Raw genomic sequence first — 23,290 nt, 5'->3', positions numbered from 1 at the left:
CAGCTCTACACTACTGTTTGTGTAGTAACCACACCACTGGTGGTTAAGTTGAAGAGTCAGCACTAATTGTCTGTATGCAGTTGCTGATGGCACTTTTGGGCAGTTGCTGACCTAACTGACCTCTCTGTGGTGTGTGAAGCAAGTACCCAGGGCATATGGAACTCCTGCAGCTGTAGAGGCAATTGCTCCTGTAGGGAAAGCAGCCATGCCAGGTTTAAAAAAAACACTGCTGGTACTGGTGTCAGTTGTACTGACTGCTTCTAAAATTCCTGTGCTTCAACTGGAAGAGTGGACAGGCCACTTACACATCCAGCACAATACATGAATGCAGTGGCACAAAGTATACTTCTCTGCAATGGCTTTAAATGTGCAAACCTTTTTTTTTTTTTTTTTTGAGATGTTGCATACTAAATAATGTTTGCCTAAGGAAAGTTAGGTTAGACTAAACCACTTGCAAACTCTTTCCCCTAAATTGTTACACAGCAATTAATATTTACTGCTGAACTAAGGCATAAGATACTAAACTAGAAACTGAAATAGACACAAGCTCTCAATTAATAGCACTAAATATCTGGGGGGAGGGAAGTCTTGCTCTTCTGAAATTTTATTTCACAGATGCTTCAAATCTGACATCCCAGTTCACTTTAAGACTGTTTAGCTGCAAACTCTCTACATTTGACAAGTTTCTTTTAGTATCATGTAACATACTGAGGACTAACTTCTATGCCGATTTTGATGTCAAGGTTGCATGTTGCTTTTATGTGTATTTAATCACAGAAATTGTTTTGCACACTTATTTGTAATATGTTATTTCTTTTAAATAAAAGTGACTAATTTTGCTGTATTCACTTATGCTCTCACATGAAGTTCCTATTGCCACAGATTTGGGAGAATAGTCAATTGAGTAAAAGGTGGTGGCCATTGAACGACAAACTGATTCACACTGCCTCGGGCATGTTCATAGAGGGCATCAAGTACACAGTGTTGGTTATACCAAAAGAAGACCAGCTCAAACCCATTCTGAGTCCCAGTGCAAACCAGTACTTGTTCATGTATCCCCCTCATCTATTGCTATTTACCACACTATTCACACCAGCTGTGCTGAAGCTTACCTTTTAACTGCTGGGGTAGCAGAATGCCCAAACTGCACTCTCCTCAGAGAAGTGGGTGTGCAGGAAGGTATTAGAAACTATTCTCTAAGGATGATTTAAATCCTTTTTCTCTGCAGCAAGAATATCTGGTGCAGTTGTAAGCTGTTTATGATCCAGTCAGCTGCACTCCCTTTAAATAGCAAGGAGACTAACTAAAACATTAAGCCTTCTGCACACTGCTTTGAAGGTTTTACGTATCTTAATCTGCTCAAGCACCATCCCCTTGTCCATTAAAGCAACCACAGAGGTGACCGGAGAGACTATGAACATTTATTGGACGATTAAAGCTCTTCCAAATGTGTAAAACTTCCTCTGAACACCTGTTCTTGCATGACACCAACTACATTCCCAGATAATACCACTGTACTAACACTGGAGTCCTGCAGCCTTAATACATACCTAATCATACTTCATCTCCCATGCTGCTTTATTTTACTAGTTGCAAATCTTTGTATTTTATAGGGATTGAAAAATAAATAAAAGAATGTCTCCCCACCTGCTGTAGGCTCCGCGTTGCTCTGCCCGTTCGTCATTACATCACTTTCTGCTGCTGTACTGCTTTATGCAGGCACCTTTAACCAAAATCTGCAGTAAATGCAATACTGGATAGGCAGATCTCTATAATCAAATGTAATAGAATTTCAGTTACTTTTTGGTAAATACACAGTACTTTAAGTGTTAGGCAGATGACGTATCCAGCACGTTGGTTTATTTATGACACCACATGACTGAAGGGACCAGGTACACCGCAAAGCTCAGTACTAAGCCTGGCAGGAGCATACTCACTTGTGCTGTGATACACAGCATTAATACTCACCCATGTTTTGGGCCTTACACAATGACACAGTCTTCACAGGCAGGCTGCTAAAGATTCAGTTTCTTCAAATGGAGGGGGCACTTAACTGAAGGCAAGTCTTAAAATACCAGAATAAGCAACCAGTCACATTCTGAGCATAACCATGGCTCTACATGAGGCTGAAGAGCAAAAGGCAGGCAAGGCAAACTGTCAGCAGTCTAGGTTATGTGACAAAAGAAGATTAAATATATTTAAAAATGACAAATTGTTAGCTTAAGATGAGTATTATAGTCCAGAGGTCCAATAGCATTTATTTCTTTCAGTACAGCTGTCTTAACTCTTAGCTAGGGACATGTGGCTTTAGGAGAGGAGCCCGCTGACTGAGAGGGCAACATGCCAGTGGGGCAGACTGTGCTAATCTGACAGCCATGAGGAAGTTGCACATTTTGCATAGTAAGTCTAAAATTATGACCATTCCTGAAAAACAATATACATCTAACACCAGCAGCTATTTATGTAAACGGATTTTTGCTGTTTCAAAGGAACAAAACTCCTCCTCTCCCCCTCTTTTCCTATCTCCTTCCATAGTGCCTGTGTCACAGTTCTAAATGCTGAAAGGAAAAGTAGATTAGCCACTGCAATGTAAGTGGTAATTCCAGGTATTTGCCAGCAGGCAGCAGGAGCCACAGAGTATTTATTTCCAAGCCTTTAGGTATTCAAATTAAAGCAGAAAGGAGAAGATAAATCAGTAAAGTTAGTCCTGTGTCCAGCATTTTCTACGTATATATAGGCCACAAGGACTGTGGCAGCCTCTGCTGACCTAAATACAAAGGCTGTCTTGTTTTAGAGTCACACACTATTGAATCCATCTCCTTCTTATTAAGCCCTTTAGATGCCCCAGTTTTACTGCCATTTTTTTCCTTCTTCCCCAAAGGTTTTATTTGTTGAAACAAGCCACTGATGGTGATGTTCTCATCTGTAGGAGATCCTGTGGAATTTCACACAAGTCCATGCTTTTTCTCCAAGAAACAGTTTATGCTCTTTCAGACATGCTAATCCGTTACAGCTGTCCCGTGGCTCTCCTTTTATTACTGACCAACATTTCCAAGACTTTCAAGAAAGTATTGACATGAAAACAAGACCCAGCATTCTTGTAAATCTTTCTAGTACTTTAGGCATTTTCCCACTTCTGATCAGACAAAAATAACATAACTTTAAAAACCAAATCAACATTAATGTAAATCCTTTCTAGGAAATACACATCTATTATTATTTAAATCTACAAGTAGATTTACAAATAATTATGGCAATTGGTGCTAAAACTCTAATTTGTAGCCAACATTTTTAAGAAGTCAAACCATTAAGCTACTGCAAATCCCTGCCTACATACCTGATATCAGCCTCAGATGCTAACACTGGTTCTAGCAGAACAAACTCTGATACATGAAAAAGGAAAAAAAAAAAAAAAAGTCTGGCTTGAATATTAGTTGGGAAAGAAACAAGCAGAAGCACAAGCAGGAGGCAAACTTGTTTTCATCTGCAGTGCAGAAAGATGAGGAGCCTGATGGTTAAATCAACCCATGCACCTACCAACTTTAGATGCTCTATCAATTATTTTAGTGTCAAACTTTTAAAACAAACAACTAAACACTTTCCTCTAAAACTATCGGCACATTTAAGGTACACAGATAAACAGATCTAGCCAGTCTTAATAAGTTAAGGCCTCATTTATGAACTTATTTATGAACTGGAAGAGTGTTAGTAAGAATGTTAATGCAGTTAAGTGTATAGAAAGGAATCGCCCAAATTAACAGAAGCACTCAATATGGTGTAAATGCTAATATGCATATATAAACACACATATGTATTATATATATAATGTATATAATACATATATAATATATTATATACATTATATGTATTATATATAATACATATAACTCTGAAACTGCATGATACATAAAATCACGACCTGCATTAACGACCATGAACCACTCAAAATTTACCTTCTGGGGAAAATTAAATCAAGACACAAAACACACCTGAATGCAGGTTGTTACCTGAAGTTCCACTTTTTGACATAATTATAAAAACCAACAGTTTAAAATGAACCTGGATTATAACCACTGTGAAAGTAAAGGCAAAGTCTTCCCAGTTTTGTCTCCTGCGCAGCTATCCACACTGAGAAGTGCCTTCTGAAGCAGCAGTGCTTTTGCAGGCATGCTGGGGCTTAGCACAGTTAAAGTATTCGCCTAAATCACCAGAAGGAAAAGCAGCATAGAAAGGACTGCAACCACATGGTACTATGCTGGAATAACTGGGGGGTAGGAGGGAAGGCAAGGCAGCAGTTCAGAACTGAGACAACACACTGATCACACAGAATCAGCCTTTCTGATTCAGTCCGTCCACAGCCCTCTGACTGAGGACTCTGTTGCTTTGCCATGTCCCGAGGTACCCCACAGCTCCCGTAACAACGGCCAGCACGAAGGCAGAACTGAGCATCCAAAAGCAAGAACATGTCACTGCCCCGGGTGCTGAGCTGCCTCCTTCCCAACCCCGAATTTGTCCCTGCTGGGAGCTGGGGGCAACGCAACAGGCAGCTGCATCAAAACCCCAGTGGTGTTAAGGACAGGGACACCTTGGGCAAGGAAGACACAACACACTGACAGTGGAGATAAACACTTCTGTGGCTAGGCATAAATGCACGTCTAGGTCTTCGTGTTAGAACTGGGAAAGGGGAAAAAAATGAGATCAGCTTCCTGAATCTTTTAAACATAACGGAAAACCCAATGTCAGGCAATGAAAATTAGTCCAGCTGTAAAGAAAATTAAGCTGGGTTACATTTTAGGATATTGTCATTAAATCCTGGTTAGAACATTACATGTTGTTTGCTTATAGCCAGTCATTTTCAATGATTACATGAAAGCTTTAAACAGAAAGAACACTGAACAGGCAGCCTAGATGGAGCACAAAAAGAAATAACACCACTCACCACAAAACACAAACAACGGGACAGGTTACATCAGTCTTAAGAGGTCAAATCTCCAGGTACAATAAACCTGAAAAAAGTTTTCTGTTTGCACAAGAAAGATGCTATCGACTACAGGAGTGCAGGATGATCAGCACATACAACCAACTGAGGAAAGGTCAGGAGCAGCACCTCAAGAGCAGCAGTGAGACAGCAAGTCCCATTCAGCCTTTGGTATTACTCAGCAATCACCACTGTGCCAGTAGTGGGAAGCATGTAAATACATACACAAACCAGGGAACAGCACTGCCTGAACCACCCCACTACTCAGTTTAGTAAGGCCTGACCTGCAAGACAGACAAGTCTGCAATAGTCAGGACGACCAGACGTTATCCCAAACTGTCACTTTTCAGTCTCACCAAGAGCAGGGGTGAGCACGCTGCTTATGCGAGAACCCAAGCAGTGTCCTCACGCTGCACAGCTTTTCCAAAGGGTTTACCCATCGGAACAAAGCTGTGTTCTTCTCTCAAATTCCACGGGCACCAAAAAGCACAAAAACAACAACATGCTACAGCACAGGGCCCAGGCTTCTCACATCACCTCTACCCGAGCAGTTACAATTTACAGCTTGCCTACCATTATCGGACAGGAGGCATCACCTCAGCTCATTTGGGTGCATACCGTTTCCTTTGGCACTGACAACATAAATTGGATTAATCACCATATATACATACATATTTCAAACACACTTGTTGAGTAATTTCAACTTAGTTAATTTGCTGAATAAAATTTAATTTTATTTAAAAAATCTTATACACTATTATTCACCTAGCCCTAGTTGTGAACAGATTCTCACTTCTGAAAATAAACCACATTCTAGTCAATTCATTCAACACCAAATTAAATTACTAGTACTGGATTTTTTTTTCTTAAAAAAAGTATGTTAAAACTTTACTTTTTTATTTTTTAAAACCTCTAAAGAAAATCTTGCAGTTTTACAGAAACGTTTCTTTTTCAGGTTATGCTTTTTTTTTTTTTTTTTTTAAAATGCCTGTTATAAATTCAGCTTGTGTAGAGTGTTTTTTTTCATAGATTTTTAATATGTATTATCTGCAGAGACATTGTAACAGTTCCATTTTGTGGATGAACACAAAACTTGTACAGATTTCTCATATTTGGTCTTTAGGTAAATAGTTCCCAAAAGCTGCCTAAATAAACCACTCCAAACTGTTCAGTCCATCAAGAAAATACATTTTTTTCCTTTTGTAGTGGAAAAGGAAATATAAATAATGCATTATTATTACAGAAAGTGACAAAAATGAGATTGAAATTAAGCCAACTATCTAGCTTTCACTCACCTTACTGCATGAAGAAATAAGACGTTATGTGAATTGAAGACTGAACAGCAGCCTTACGTTTAAATTTAATTTTGAAATGTAAAGTGGAATCTATTACCACAATTAAAAGTGAGAAATTTCCAATACATTTTAAAATGTTCAACTGCAGAACACACACTTAAAAATTTGTTTTTATTATAATAATACGGTAGCCACTGTTAGAAAACCACAACAGCTACTCTTAATGGAGACCCCAAAAGGTCAGTGTATATGACATCAAAAGTGTTACGGAGAAACTGGTCAGATTAATTTCTACGGATGGGTGCTTAAGCTTAAAAATATCGAATATACCTCTGACAAGATAATTTTACTTTCTTTTTAAAAGGACTCGTGATAAAGAATTTTATCTTTTCTAAATGAAGAACAGTCTGTTATCTTAAACATACACAATATTAAGCGAGACTCTTGTTTTACTTTAGACTGGAAAAATATGCCAGGGACAGTCAAAGTCAACACAAAGTAACAAACAGCAAAAGGTAGCAGAAAGAGAAACAGATAAGTGCAGCTCTGGTCAAATTCATAGCAGTTCTTTAACGTCAGTTAACGGCTCATTTACATTGTAATTTCTAATCAGTTACATGCAAGCCCGAAGAAGCATTTGATCACTACACATGGTAATAAAATTTGATTAAATTTATCAGGCAACTGCTAAAATATGAAAATTTGCAGATGTAATAAAGTAGCTTTATCTGAACTTTAACAGGACAGACAAAAGTAAATCATTCCATTGGTTAAAAAAACCCTACATTCAGTTTTTTACCAAACAAAATTTCACATGAAAAGTATTGTGTGATTCCAAAGTTTCCGGAGTAGAAATGGAGTGATTTGAAATGTCAAAGACCCCATTATTTTGCAAAGAAATGAAAATACACCTCAAAAATTTCTAATTCCACATGTGAACAACAAAATACTGCATATCTACCAACAACTGCATCGGGTAGGTCATTATGAAAGGCTAGCTGCCAAGATGTAGGAAATGGCTCCTTGCCTCTGTTCCCTTTAAGGAATATACAATCGTTTGAAACCAGTTCACACTAAGCGCTTATCATGCTGCCGTTACACTGAGATACTCAGTCCTTAAAATAATCTGATAAAGATTTTTTAAAGCTGCAGCCCTCCCCAACACTGTATTTCTCAGTGTACACAGTTCAGTAGGGGGCAGGGAGGAGCGGGGGTCACAGCCTCTGGAACAAGATGTTTTGCAGTTTGACTTTAAATTACCAAGTTTTAAGGCCACCTGTGTTGTTTGTTTTTTTTGTTTTTGTTTTTGTTTTTGTTTTTCAGTGCTGAAAGTTGAAGTCTGATCACAGGGCCCCTTTCCCCACTGCGTGAGAACATGTTCCAACATTTTAGGTGTTATATTTAAGTGTCTCCTTTTGGCACCATGGAGTTTATTTAAAAAAAAAAAAAAGGAAAAAAGAAAAAAGAAAACTCCTCTAAGTTTCTAGTTCTGGCTGCCTTTATCGCTCACTGCCACAGACGGGGTGTCCACGTTAACTGCTATGACTATGCTCTCTCCATCTTCTGTTTTGATACGTTTGAGTTCCTGCTGTTCCGACTGGTCTCCGTTCTGGCGCTTTGTTGGAAGAGATGCCGATGCGGACGCATGGGTTGCTAACATATGCAAAGGACTTGCAGCAGCTGCAAAAAGATAATAGAAATTTCAGCACCCTAATCCTTGTCAAAACAGATGATACTGAAATCAAATTTGCATTTTCATCAAAATGATGAGTTCTTTTCTTTGTACTATGGTGGGTATCAGCAATCCCAGTTGAGATTCAGGTCCTGTCATTTAACCTTTGTACAAATCAGAAAGACATTGCTCTAAATCACTCAGCAACCATACAGGTACAGACAAAGGTGGGAGAAAGGGGAAGTATCTCAGTTTTGTTAATGTGGAGCTAAAGACAGACAAATATTAAATGATTTAAAGCCAATCTACGCAGTAATTTGTGACAGAACTGGGAAGGGAAATCAAGATCCCCTTTGAGGAGGTCTGGCCATGTCTACGGATCATTGCAGAATGTTTGGCTGGGAAGGAGGGCAGCACCACGCCACACTCACCTCTAGCCACAAGTTATTAAACAAAACCAGTGCAACTCACACCACCAGGAGATGCAGACAACTCAAGCATCAATTCTTTTTTGACAGATAGGCACTTACCCAAAGTGTTAGACCACTGCTTTTTTCCTTACAAGAAAGGTTGGGAAATGACCTGATTAGATTCAAGAGTACAACTGAACTACACTGACAGAGATGTACATAGCTCAAACGTGCAACGCCAGATCTTAATCTTTGTAATCTTTGTCGTTACATGGACAAAACAGTGCACCAGTCACCATTAACAGGCGAGTGCAGTCCCCTCGATCTTCTGAGACATCCAAGGGTTCTTTCCCTCTACTTGACAGGAGTCTGTTTCTCACTATCAACTCTGACTTTATTAAACCAACTATTCAAATGTCAGTTTCATTTAAATTTCAAATACAAAATACTAACATATTAATTTGTTCATTGCATTTCAAGAAAATTTATCTAAACATTATCAATCAACCTGCTTTTCACACACAAGTTCCCTTTCCTGAGCACCACAGCTTTGCAGGAGCTGAAATGTAAAATGTACAAAAAGAAGTTGTTATATTTGTTCTTAGTAAACTATCCTAGAGAATACCTGGAATATCACAAGGGCAAGTAAGCAAATGGTTTTGTGTTTCGTATGCATTTGTAGAACAAATACTTCAGAAATAGTTTCACGTGACTCTCAGCTCAATTCTGACCAAAAAAGGTGCATATCAGGTCTGGCAGTAACTGCTTTTGCTTTACTTACACTGAAATGAAGTGGAAGGAGGCAGAACACTGACCTATAAATATTGAACTTTAGTAGGAGAACCAACGTCAGAGATGGAAAAGGAGTAAAAAGGAAACAAAACAAATAATTCACTCCATTATTAAGATTTTAGAGCAGAAATACATGTAGAAATATTTTTAGGCTATCTTATATCAATTTTCATAAGCATACTCTATAACAAAAAAGCTACTGCAGCATCAGATAACATCTCAAAGTGAAACTGTTGAAACAATCTCTATGCACCTGCAGAGCAAACAAAACTGAATACATCTGTTTAAGTTATGATAAATCCTGAACAATTAAAATTGTGATAGAAATACTGCTACCCAGTTAGACCGCTGAATCTGAGAGGGGAAGAGGGTATGCAGACAGAATAAGAATCTCAAAATCTTGGAGAATTCTCCTTCATTTTAGTGCCTTGCTCTTGTACAGGTTCAATAGCAACAGAAGAAAAAGATAACTGCTCAAAAAGCCAGTCTGTCCTGCCTTCTTGCTGGTTGGTTCTTGACAAATCATCTGGGGAGCAGTTACCATTTTAATGGCACTGTCTTACAGGAACTTCTTTTAAAACTTGTTTATATCCTGGGTTTAATGATGAGAGGTTGGTCACCACTAAACACATCACTGTAATGACTACAAGAGAATACATAGATCTTCAAGTAATCATCATTGAAGAGAAATGCTGGTTCTTACCAAGAGGGAGAGAACAAACTCATACAAGACCGTAATCAAAATTTTCTGTACAACTTAGTTTTCAGTACAACTACAAAATACACAAGAACATTTCAAAAATTCAGCAGCGACCATTTTTGCAAAGCAACAGAACATCTTGACACAATACATACCAGCATTGCCCTGTCCTTGGATCGCAGTGGTGATAGGTACTATGTGCGTTCCGTTCTGCGTTACAGTTTTTATTGGTAGCTGGTGTTGACCTAGAGGTGCCTGTTGCACTATGGTAACTGTCTGTAAGGGGGTGGTCTGAGATGTCTGAATGATACGACTAGCAGCTCCTATTGTAGCATGACTAATAGCAGGTATAGGCTCCACTTTAACTGAAAAACAGATGATAAAACATTGGTAAAGACAAGAACACATTAAAAATTCATTTACTTTTACTACAGGAAAGTAGTTTTACTTCACTACTCAGTGCAGATGCATACTGTTTAATTACTAGCTCCAACATGCATGAGGAATTACGATGCATTTCAAGTACTACACTTCAAACTGGAAGTAAATTTCAAATAATAATCCTTCCATATAAAGACCTCCCACAGCAACTAACCCCCCACGTTCTCACCTTTTACTTCCTTGTGGTCTCCATTCTCTTGAGGTTCTACCTTGGGCTGGGTTACCATCGCAGCTTGCGTGACTACTGCCTGTCCAGCTACAGTGTAAGTGTTTGCTGGTGCTAATCCAGTCACGTTTGTGACAGACACAGCTGGTATCTGGTGAACAACATGAACTGTCTGAACTACAGGCTGCTGGGATGTTGATGTTGTCACAGGAGTTGCAACAGTGTAGGTGACGGGTTTAATAGTTTGTGGTAGCTGCCGTTGTACAGTAATTAAAACTGGTTGGCTAGATAGAGGTGATCCTATCAAGAAAGAGACAAAAATTAGGCTGCTAATTTTAATTATTTAATTTAAGCCAGTCATTTTTTTAACTTAATGTTAAAGCCTCATAAGATTAACAGCCTTCTTCATTAATGCCTGAGTGATCCAAAAGATAAAAATGGACAATGAAGATCATGCCACATGGCGTTCAGTGCTGGGTTAGCTCGGTACAAGCTGTAACCATTTTGGCAAAAGCCCCCTTGCCATGCCCCTGCAAATGCAACTGTACTGCCAAAGCTATGTTTAATATTCATTCGGTAAAACTGCCTTCTGTAGATGGGAATTAAAGTGTGCTTCATGTACTGTGTGGAGGACCTCTGCAGTGGCAGAACTCCCAGCTTCCTAGGCTGGGGACGCACGGTCTCTGCTAAGGACTGGTTGCCTTTGTCACAGAATGGTCACTGCTACTTTTCCAGGTGCATCATCAACAAAATGGATGGCAAAAGTGTATCATCTAAACAAATAAATATGTATTCCATCACACCTTGCTCTTGCTTTTTTGCTTGTTGGGTTTTTTTTGTTCATGTTTATAAAAAAAGGAAAATTCTTATCATGCATATTTGTTCTCTCTCTTTAGCCTTGCAACTCTTTCAATCCCCAGCATTGAAAGGTTGAAATGACCACAGACGTATGTGAGATATTTGCTTATTTCTGTAACCCCCCAGTTAATGTATTTATTTTTCTAAACCAGAAAGAATATGTTGTATCCAAAGGAAGTGACAACTATTGCAAGACAGTACAGTCCTATACAGGACAGAAGCACAATCCCTGTTTAGTAATAAAGCCATTAAGGGTTCTGATACACACAGATAATGCAGCCTCTATGTCTGCAAAAAGCTGTTTACCTGCTATGTTTACATGCTTTACAGTGATTGCTCTAAATGTGAAGGGCTTAAATATTTTTACTGATTTTTGGTGTACTTGTGAAATCTTGGTAGAAATCTAATATATAAGATTTCCCATCCCTCTCCCATCTCCAACCCCCAAATGCTTATTTCAGGATTCCTCACCTGGGGCACTCTGTGCAAATCGTGCTTCTTGTATTACCGCTAGTTTTGGCTGGATAGCACTAGGCTCAGGTTCCATTGGGACTGGAGATCCTTCCCGGGACAGACTCTCGGGGGTCTGGACTCCACTGGAGTGCGCAGACAACACTCCAGAGTGATTAGGAGAGGCTGGGGCACTTCTGCATTTAAAAATGAAAGCAGCAGCTGATGTGTTTTAACTTCTGAACTGTGACAGACAGTGACCTTCCTCTACAGAGACTGTAACACACACTGCCCACAGGAGGGCACCTCTGCCTTCTGGCAAGTACAGTTACAACCCAAAGCAGTTTTGATGATCTTTTAAAAAGCTTTTGTTAAACAAGATCAGGATTTAAAAAGCAAACTTCAGGTATAGTTAATGGAACAGAAGTGGCTGGATGCCTTCTTAATGTGACTCTCTACACAATCTGTGAAACATGAACATTTCTTCTGGTGGAGAAAGATGGTGAGCAAATCTGTCTAAAGGGCAAGCCAAAAAAATACACCAGTAGAAAGGCCATAACTTCACAAAGGGAATAAGTAAAACCCTTGTATTTTCCCATCAAATTCTGCTTGAACATTATCAAACTAGATGCATACTTGTAATTTCTAAGTTCAACAAAATGGTAACTGTTTTTTGATAATTTTCTTTGCTGATTTAAAGTGCAGTTTAAATGGCAGTTAGAAATTAAAATTATAATTCTGTTAAAAAAAAAAAAAAGAAAAACAACAACACAACCCAAAGGTACAGCAAGGCTTGCTTACATTAACAATCTGACAGTTAGTTATGTAAATTGAGTCAGTTCTTTAACACTGAAAATAATCAATAAAAACAAACCTAGTGTTTTGGCAGCCTCCTCGTAAATCATACAGAATTCAAATAATGAGTCTGGATGAAATTAAATTACTGAACTTGTGACTGTATCCAAAACTATCAAGTCTGTATCAGCCTGAAGATTAAACAACAGCCATAGTCTTTTTGTTCATCTGTTTTTCCTTACCTAGAAGAGAGTGGTCCCAGAGGGGTTCTAAAGCAAGGTACTCCCCTAGGCCGCCTTTTCCTAAAAGCCTGCTCTATTAATTTGCTTTCAGAGGCAGGGTCTATCCTCCAGAATGAGCCTTTGCCTGGTTCTTCCTGGGAACGTGGTACTTTGATGAAATAACGATTCAGAGAGAGATTGTGACGTATTGAATTCTATGGAACATAAAAAAATATGTAGAATTCATATAACTTTTTCAAGTCAGAATGTGGCCTACTGCAGCAGTTTGTACTACAGGAGACTCGGGGTTCAGCTCTTTCATTCCTTAATTCAACAGGAGTCAGAGCACTGCCAAGGTAGTGCCATAAACCTGGAAGGTACTCTTGCATTTTTCAAATCTTTGCCAACAGTTAAAAACCAGTATGTTAACGTGAAACACGGTGATTGCAACACTGTTAGAACACTACAAATACTTGAGCATAATGCAGTGTAAAAAAATCAAGAATTAGCAGTCCTCATATACCACCCTTCCCCAGGTGTCAAGGAAAATACCAGGTTGTACTACAAGGGCCAGCAGAACACAGAATATGCTGATTCTGATCTTACACAATTCCCCTCTGTTACTGTTCCATAATACAGAAAGAGAAGATTAAATTACACAAGATCCAAATACAGCTAGATTGTTGGGAGTTCACCCACAGTCTCTGTCTCAACAGAGGAGCCAAGGATTTAGTTTGTCTAGAAAAACAACAAATGGCAGTGGGTTCTAAAACAGCTCTTCAGTGAGATCTCTGCCACTCTGCTCTAGTTTGCGCATTGCTTTATCCTCACTTTGCTGTAACACACACAACCCTGATCAAAAAGATGCAGAAAACTGCTAACGCTCTGAAGTATCTATCTATGCTCGGCTTTGTGCACGTGCTTTTATAAATTTAAATACATAAACCTAAAATCTTTCAAAAACATTATCACTGAAGCAGAAGAAAGTAAGTGTAAGAATACATACTGACATACTTGTGGGAGAACAGGGGAAAATGGAGAAAAGGCTTTACATTAACAAAAGCTCCTCAAAATCCTTCTTAGACGTATGTATTCATGACCCTGAAGGCAAATTTCGAAAACTTAAAGAAATGATAACCATGTATGGTTTCTTAAATGCAAACTGATGAAACCAGAAATGGTTTTTGTTGCCAAAAATTGAAACACAACTAGAAAGATGCCAAGAACATGCCTATAAACTGTATTTATTTCTCCGTATGCTAGAATAAAAGAGTAGATCCAAAAGTACCTGCTTAAAATACATTCACAAAGAGTCCTCTAGTCAAAATGAGAGTTTTATATACTAAAAGATATTAATACCTCAACAGTACTTACTAAGGTATAGGATTTGGACATTATACACATGTATATACTCTCTGGTTTGAATAATATGCATATATGGCCTCAAATATTATTTAAGACATCAATCAGATAAAATCACCTTAACTATAATCTAATACTTGAAGGCTAAGAGCTAGCAGAGCCGCTGATACATGAGGTACACCTGTTACTGTTATAGCAGTAACTACTAGTGACTGAACAGCATCTAATTTTCAGCTTTTTGCTTTATTTATTGATTTAGAAACAGGTGCTAATTATTTATTCCAGAACATATGTCTGCTGTGTCTATTATCCTAGCTTTGTTAATCATTCTACATCTAAATGCATACGCTGTTCTAAGACGGAATTCTTCAACTGCGTTGCAATGTATGCGTGGTTACATGATGCTTACATAAGGAAGCATTATACACACAGATACTCAACATATTTCAGAATAGGAAGCAAAAAGCAGACCAACATTTCATAAACAGAATCCTACTGCTAAAACAGATCTGTTAGTATGACTGCAGCCAGAATTCTGCATTATGTGAGAAAGGCAAAAAAATCTTCTAGGTGCTTCCTAGCCAGAACAAGAGTTAAGTCCTTCACTAGCCAAACCATTAGAAAAAGTTTGTAGAAGTGACATTCCCCATTAACCTTGGAATTCTCATTAAGAATGAGTCAACTCTCACATAGACTCTATGACAAATAAGTATGTGATTAATATTTAAAATCTATTCCTCCATGAGAGGTCATGTACTCTTTAGTCTTCTATTGTAGAGCAAGCAGCGTATTAACACTTCCTCGCTTTACCCCTCCCCCAGCCTCTCCAAATTTTATTTCCCTGAAATAACTCCAGAGCATGCCTCTGTTGCAGATCATGACTGTACTAAGAGCAGCACTGTGAAACTGATACTTGGTGATCGACAGGGCAGTCTGAACGTTACACGGGCAAACTGGCCAGTCCTGCTAATTGTGCTCTTCTGTCCTTCACTGAAACTAAAAACAGCAGCAAAGGCATTGAACCTTTACACGATCTGGAAAGACTACGCCAGACTGATTCATACTTGGTTAGTCATCCTGGCAAATGCTGGGGCTGGTCTCTTTAAAAAGGAAAAGAATGCAGAAATTAATTCTACAGAATTGAAGGTTTTGGGCTAACGCAGTACAGAATCAGTCAAGTTCACAAGTGGGCTACTGTGGAAATAAAAGGCACATAGTGCTAGATAACAGGTAACACATGCTTGCTCCTTCATTGTGTTGCATGGTCAAGATCCCCCTCTGCAAATAAACCTGAACTTGTCACATTTAATATCTTAATTTTATCCTGAAATAACAATACATATGCTTATGCAATTAAGTTACAAAGCATAACCACATTCCTGGATAGCATACATATACTTAAATCCACTGTGCTAACTGTCTTGCTCCCAGAAGTCTGTATGTATTGCTCCCACAGGTTTAGAGAATACCTTAACAGGAATAAAGTGATATTTCCAGTATCAAATAAGTTGTATTCCCTACTTTGTTGGAGATGTTACAATCAGAAAAGAGAGACAATTTCAATGAACACGCATTTAACAAATCCTATTTACGAAGGGCTGCTAGGCTCACCAATTGACTTATGACCAAGATGCTTCTTGAAGCAACAACAAAAAACATTCTAGAAATCAAGTTTACCTGCCAGCCCTTGTCTGCTGTCCTGTAGTATGGATAATTTTTAGTTATGTGCGTATAAATTCCATTTAGTGTAAGCTGCTTATCAGGTGCCATTGTAATTGCTTGTACTATTAACTGTGCATAGGAGTAAGGTGGTTTAGAGTCGTCCTACAGAAGAAAAATAAAAGTCTGGGTCAATAAAATTTAAAAATACATGCATCTTTTTATAAATTAAAAGGTACAAAACACAATTAATTCTGGACAACCGAAATCTTCAAGCAGAAAAGCTACAAATGTGCTCTTCTGTTTAATAGATTTCAAGATAAGACTAAAATGTGGAAAAACAAACATTAAAGAATTTTCAAACGCCTGTAAACAGATATGTAACTGCATACACATACAGCCCCTCTCCAAAGGTGAGGGGGAAGGAAGGTGTCAAAATAAATGCCATGTCTAATCACAAAACCCTAAAAATTAAAAGTTGGGAAAAAAAAGAAGTTGCATTGTGACTTAGTGCATATACTCCAGTAACAAAATTAGTCTTTCAAAAGTATTGCATTCAGTTAAGACTTAATTTACGGTTTTGATTTCAAACAATGCTTACCTTTGGGCTATCTCCACCCGATGCTTCCTTGTCATTTTCTGACTGTGAATTGTCAGCCATTAAATGTAGGTCAGATGGTATTACACGACTCATTTTGTACCCTGAAGAGCCTGCACCACGAGGGCTAGATGGGCAGGAATTTGCAGCACTGTAGAGCATAAAAAGAAGATCCTACTATTTTGTTATACAGTATATCACCACATTATATTTAATCAAAAAGCTCTTATTGCAGAAAAGGCCACTACCAGCACTTCCAGAGCAGAGTTAAAGGCCTGTCAGTATTTCCAATATAAACCCCCCATTTTCCAAGCCTTTCTAACTCATCCATGAGAATTAAAATCACTGCGGGAAGAAACCTGTCAAATGAAGCTCAGGCTTTGCTCCTCAAAGGAAAAAGGATTAACTGATTTATTAGGTTGCACTTTATTCATGTAAGATTTGCCAACAGAAAAGTCCATTTTAAAATGAGCGGTTGCTTATGTATTAAGCCCCTCATTTGAAACAAGAAACACATCGTGCCTGAAATTTCTACCATATGTTTGTATTTAGTCTGCTCAAAAAAGATCCTCTCCTGTGCAGTATTTTTGCACAGTTGAGAAAATATAACAAGCAGTGAGGCAAAAAATGATTCTCATTGAAATCTAAAACATTATTTTAACTGTTTGCAGGTGTGTTCATATACATACACAAACACAGATGTGTATAAAAATTCTAAACTCTATAAATAGGCTACTTCAGCACTGACTTAATCTGATTTCACTCAGTATTAGGTCAACAGAGCAAATACACTGTTACAAAGTAAAACTACCAATTGAAGGAAAGAAGTCGATCCGGATACCTCACATTTTGCCATCCGTCACAGAAAAACAAAGCTAAAAGTGTGTTGATTCCACTGAACATGTTCCTCAAGGTTGTTCCCCTGTCTCACAGGAACTACAGCTGCACACAAAAATAGTTTTCCTTCTACAACTCCCATTTCGCCAACAAGAGGCACTCAGTGGGCAATGTCTGTGCCCTTCCCTGAAAAAACACTGTCAGCTCTCTACAAGGGCACATACTTGGCAGAGATTTATATTGCAACTGATTTCAGCAGAGTCCGCAGCAATTCTAAAACGTAACTAAGAATTAGAATGGCAAAGGCTGCTGTGCCCCCAGAACCAGCCTATCCTCAATGACAATTTTTAACCTAACTTGAATCTATGGTTTCAAATAAAGAAAAAATAAAGCTAGAAAACAGCATTTGGATTTACACAATAACACTAATAAATTGACATCTGCCAAGTTTTGTTTATGTCTGACCTCTAAGGTTTCTTGCTACCTCCCTCTATACGTACAGAAACATGGCAGGCACTACAGACTGGGCAATATATTTAAAAATAATTATTATTGGACTTGAGTTTCACATCATTGGAAATCCAGCACTAATAATTTGCCCCCAGTGATATGCTGTACAAAGGAGACTGATGTGTTTTTGTTTTTTTTTTGATGTGTTTTATGGAAGAATCCTTGATTAGAGCCAAAACAGGCAACTATTTTTTTTATTTTATTTTTTAAATATAGGTCACTGCTGTTCTGTGTTTTTACATATCAACTGACAACATCCTTCTCCTGAGCTCACTTTAGCATATATTGACAAAGCGACACATATGGTATAATCAAAGCAAGTTTACAGGTCTTCTATAAAACAGGATGATTTGAAGAGAAACTGTCATGCTTTGCTCTCAAAATAGACTCAAAACTGTCATCTTTTTTTTTTGTTTGTAATAAACTGTACTCAACAGGTGCATGAAAGCCCCAAAGAGAATTACAAAATTCATAGTGAGGCAAAGACTGTGGTGATATACGTGATATTATCTGAAATATTTATGAGCTGCTCTGTCATTTCTTGGGCAAAATATGTTTTCCCTGAATTTTAATAAGAACGCAAACCTGTTATACAGTCAAGTCTAGATCCCTTTTCTCTCTGCTTCCACTATTTATATAGATCACATTGAACACTACAACATCTCAATGTTGCATTAAGATCACAAGCACAAAATAAGTCAATTTTGTCGCAAGCATGAGAGAAGTCAATTATCCTTACATTTATATTTCATTAATAGGATCTACATTTTTAAAGATCAGTCATTAACAGCCCTTCACTCAAATGAAGACACAGGAAGTTAAAGAACCTTCAAAGACACATGTATGGTTTTGAAAAATAACTGTAAGTGAAATTTTTGCTCCTAAACCTTCTGTGAATTTTCAAAGTTCTATTTAAACTAATTTTACCAATTTGTGAGCACAGCTAGCTTATGTTTAATTGAATTTCATCCCAAATAAATCAAACAATGGCTACAATTATCAAATTAAGCAGAACAAGCAAGTAAAAAGCCCAAGTTAACCTCCCTTGCAGAAGACCTCCATACAGTGAACTCTTATGTTACACTTCATTTTAAGTAAATCCTCTGTTTACGTCCAGTAGTGACCAATCAAAACTAAATCAGCTTTTGGAGCAAGAAATCAGTCTGTTTTCCACACTCTAATGATAACCAAAAAAATATTTTTTCTGTTGGTAAACTTTAAGGGGGACAGTGAATATCAGGATGTTTAAAATGGTACAATTGGGACTTATCTCAAGTCTTTCCATAAGCACTCAAGAGCAAAAAGCAATCTAAATCATCTGGAATGCAAATAAAACATAAGTTTCTTTGTTGCAAGAATCCTGAGCAAACTGGTACACACTGATCAAATGACATTTGGATACTAACGTCTGCTCATACAACTATTTTCACAGGTAGCAGAGTGGTAGTTTTCTCCAAGGCAGGTTACGCTGAGCTTAACTTTTACTGCAAAAGCAAAATACATAAAATGAAATAGAAAACTGCTTCAATTTTGTAAACACATATTGCCCTATATTCAATCTGCGGGGTTTAAATACCTGATGGTTCCTGTGGGAGAAGGGAGAGGGCTGATCAGGTGAGCCATGTTGTCTGGAATGTTTATCGTTAAGGGAGAGATCTGGGGTTGCACAGGCTTCACTGGGGACTCCGGGGCCTCCTGTTTTTCTCTCTTTTCATTGGACAGAGCTGTGAATGTTATCTTTATATTTGTGCTGGGAAACCTGAAAGTACAGCTGAAAAATGAAAAACAAGTATGTAAGCCAGTTGTTTACAGAGAGTAAGTTTTTTTGTTTGTTTGTTTTGCATAACTTGCATATATCATCGTATTTAAAAGTTATGCTATTTACATAATTAGTTGTATCCACCTTCATCTTACTGGTCATAAAGATCAACATGACCAGAAAAAGATCCCCACGTAAATAACTTTAGAATTTACAAAGAAATATAAGCAAATGCAATTATCTGTAACAAGGGCAGTTTGTTTGTAATTGCTAAACTTCCTGAGGTTCATCCTGATCTTGCAGCTATCCCTAAAAGTAGTACTATTTTGAAGACAAAAGGCTATTATTTTGTGGTGTCAAAGAATGGCTGCTGCAAACCAACAAGTATGTCCATGATAATCAAAACTAATCAGGAGCATAAAAGTATGCAAATCTGATGCCTAACCAGCTTCATAGACTGTTTTCATAAAAGCTCTGATTTCTTTTCTCTTAAACATGTTAAACTCCTAGCAGTCCTAATTCTGACCATTTTCAGGGTATAGAGCTGCTGCAGTGCCACATTCAACTATCCATTATGTAAAGGTGAATTTAAGAATGAAATTCAGTAAACTTTCAAATTTCATATATTACCAAGTATTGCACCCCCAAATTTAAAGACTGATTATAATCAGAATATGATTGAAATTACCTATGTGTTGTTTTTTTTTGTTTTTACAGGTGGAAAATAAAATGCAATTAATGCACCTTTGAACATTTTCCTTTTTTCATCCCTCTGTGTAAGCATTTAGCTGTTAACCCAATTAAAGGGAACAGGCTATTTATAACTTCTGAGTAAATAAACAGGTTGAGCAAACAAGAAACTTAATTTTCTCTCAACAAAAGCATTTACAGAAACGCAGTTCAAATAACTTTACTATCTTCTTTCTTAATTAAGCTGCTAGCCTACACAGCACTAAATCCCACGACTGTATTTACACACCTCTTCCACACAAGGAAGAGAACTTTCCAGTCATACATCACCTAGAAACAAACCTTAGGAAATGTTTTTAAAGTGATTTTATGTAGACCTGGTTTTATAAAGGAGGGAAGCTATGATACTGGAACAGGCCTAAGAAATGTAACTATGAATGCAAGATACAGACTGCAAACAAAAGCCATCATTTCTCTGAAAAAATACACAACATGAAAACGATAGAAGAATTGGAAGGCACGTCAAGCAGAAGAGTAGTCTTAAAAACATTAATTCTCACATGTTTGGGTTTCTGTGTCTTAAAGGATGTTTAGAAAACAAAGAAAACATTTGATTTTTACTACATTTCTTGTAACACACATGTGTTGCAATGATTCTTTTTTCCTACAATTCACACCCAAGCATGAGGAAAAAGAGAAAGGCGCAACAACGACCTTCCTCTTCCCTCTTGTGTCTCAGTATGGCCTACGTCCAAATTTAACAGGTGACCTATTTCTGAAACATGCTCAACGTACTAAATTAGGAACAGAATCCACACCAAAAAGCATAGATGCATTTCACTGGGAAAGTCGTGGACCAATTTGTGTGGTTTTTTTATTTTTTATTTAGTATCTTCAGGATCAGCTCACTAACGTGCTTTTTCCAGTAGAAGTATTTTCTGCCTGTATTGTTTCAGCAATCATTGAAAGAGGTCTCAGCTGTTTGGCTACTAAAAATGTTTTCCAAACATTTCAGTTCATCAGCAATAATGATACCACCACTCCCTAAGTTTATGCCAGAAGAGGGTAGCCAAAGGGGACCTTTTTGCTAAAAACCTAATCAGGAAGATTAAATGAAAATCGCTGTGGAAAACTCAACAGCAATATTTCTTTGACAGAGACAGGCTCAAACTTCAGAATCACCTGTTTGACATATTTTACAAGGCTAGTCCATACCTGCAGAGTTACTACAGACCAAGCTTATTTCAACCTAAAAGAAACGCAGGAGCAACTGGATGTGACTTCAGATTCTCATTCACTGGCTCAGGGCCTTGGTGCCAGCAGCAAATAAAGACCAGCCGGTGTCCCCCAGTGCCGGGCACAGTGGGGAGGAGGTGGGTCTTAGAGCTTCAACACCTACCAGAAATACACACAAGGCTCCCGATGTTCTGCATCGGTATGCACACAATCAGCTCCCTTCTCACACTACCGCTCTGCCTTCAGGTATTATCTGCCCTGTGGGCATCTTTTGCAAAAAAGAAAGGGAGGATTGTTGTAGATGAGACTAAAGCAGAGATTCCAAAGCAAAGCTGACAAATGTTAGTCGAAAACTTCAGCTGGCTTTGGGAAAAAAAAAAAAAAAAAAAAAACAAAGGAGAAGCTTGACTAACTGCAGGTACAGTACAGGTTATAAAACGTATAGGTTACAAAAGTGCCACGAATCCAGTTTTAATACCAAACTCAAAGCTGTCACTGCTGTAGTTCATGTTTCACATGCTGAGTCAAAGGACAGCGTTGCTGAGGCGCTGCTTACACATCACTCTCTGGCTTAAACATGTGAGCACCTGAATCGTGTTATCAAATACCACATCTGTCAATTGATTCATGTTTGCAAACAGGTTTTTAATAGAAGCATATTTTTAATAACTGGAATATGGCCAAAAAGCAAAACGAGAAGTGTCTACTAAGAGATTTTCTATGTAACTTAAATTAATGCATACATACTGCATTTACTTCCAAAATCAGAACCAAGTTGGTTTGGGCATATTCTTGAATTAAACCATGGCCTAAACAAACCCTACAGCACACCCAGAGGCGGAGACTTGTTCAAACATTTAGTCTATAGCAAGCTGAAGTCAACTTTACTCACTCTTTAAAGTATTTACAATACTTTTCTGATGTTCTAGCACACGATGGTTGGTATAGAATGACCTCATCTATACAACCCACTTTAAAAGAATAAAACTGAAAAAATAAAGGCATAGTACTGCAAACGGTCGCTCTATAGCTCACTTACTCAGCTAACCCCCATTCCTCCTTTACAGGCTGATACCATTCAGGGTAGGAAATCAACAGAGCCACGACTGGACCAACAGAAAAAAAAGTTTACAAAACATCTGTGTTTAAAGAGTTACTGAAGAGTTACGTGATGAAACACTTGTGTGGTAGGTATCCAAGCGAAGAAAACAAACAGACTATTTAGCTGATGTGCCACTGTTGCACTGTATGTATTTCAAACAACTACTCACAGTACCCACATTTGAGTAATTTTATTTGTTTACTATGAAAAGTTCTTGGGTTGTACTTCCTACAGAGCATCAAAAAGGAGGACAGGTATTTACAATCTAGGAAACTGCAGCAAAGGTGTCATACTTAAAATGCACCTCAGGATCCTAATTTTCTTTTAAAAAGTTCATTCTGGGTTAACTACGGGAAAAGGTGAGATAGGGAGGACAGATGAGCAGCACCTAGCTATTTCCAGCAATTCCTTGGAAAACCATTCCTACCTGTACAGCTCCCAGCAAAATGGAGACCTGTTGATCTGGGCACTACCTCTGCTGAGAACGCTTAGCAACTCCGTAGGGTGCCGGGTGGCTTAAGTTCTAGTTCTGTCACATCCGTATTTCTAATATTTCCTCACTTCCCCTCAGCAGTTCTGTCTGTACTGCAGGGAGAAGCTAATTATACACCTGTAGGTCTGCCTGTATGAAATTACTGTCTGACTGAAAATGAGGAAATGTTCTGTCTCCATCTGGGGAGCTGAAACACAGAAGCAGGAATTCAATTTTCTCCCCCTCCATAAGCCCTGCAATGAAACTCAGTGCCTTGGTATCCTTTG

At 38.1% G+C, this 23,290-nt stretch overlaps 1 protein-coding gene across 1 annotated transcript in view; it reads right to left on the bottom strand.

The window, feature by feature from the left end:
- Positions 1-5,686: 5,686 nt before the first annotated feature.
- Positions 5,687-23,290, bottom strand: part of FOXK2 (forkhead box K2) — a 48,034-nt gene continuing 30,430 nt past the window's right edge. Inside the window, exons 2-9 of the mRNA XM_084491859.1 lie at positions 19,321-19,515; positions 16,401-16,548; positions 15,818-15,964; positions 12,800-12,993; positions 11,784-11,959; positions 10,458-10,754; positions 10,003-10,212; positions 5,687-7,953 (exon numbers count right to left, since the gene is read on the bottom strand). Of these exons, the coding sequence (XP_084347985.1) occupies positions 7,757-7,953; positions 10,003-10,212; positions 10,458-10,754; positions 11,784-11,959; positions 12,800-12,993; positions 15,818-15,964; positions 16,401-16,548; positions 19,321-19,515 (1,564 nt within the window). The 3' untranslated portion in view covers positions 5,687-7,756. The remainder of the gene's footprint in view (positions 7,954-10,002; positions 10,213-10,457; positions 10,755-11,783; positions 11,960-12,799; positions 12,994-15,817; positions 15,965-16,400; positions 16,549-19,320; positions 19,516-23,290) is intronic.

This window comes from Aythya ferina (genome assembly GCF_964211825.1).
Source record: "Aythya ferina genome assembly, chromosome: 18".
NCBI classification, from domain to species: domain Eukaryota; kingdom Metazoa; phylum Chordata; class Aves; order Anseriformes; family Anatidae; genus Aythya; species Aythya ferina.
The sequence above is the reverse complement of the archived record's forward strand: the minus strand, read 5'-3'. Positions and strand labels throughout refer to the sequence as shown.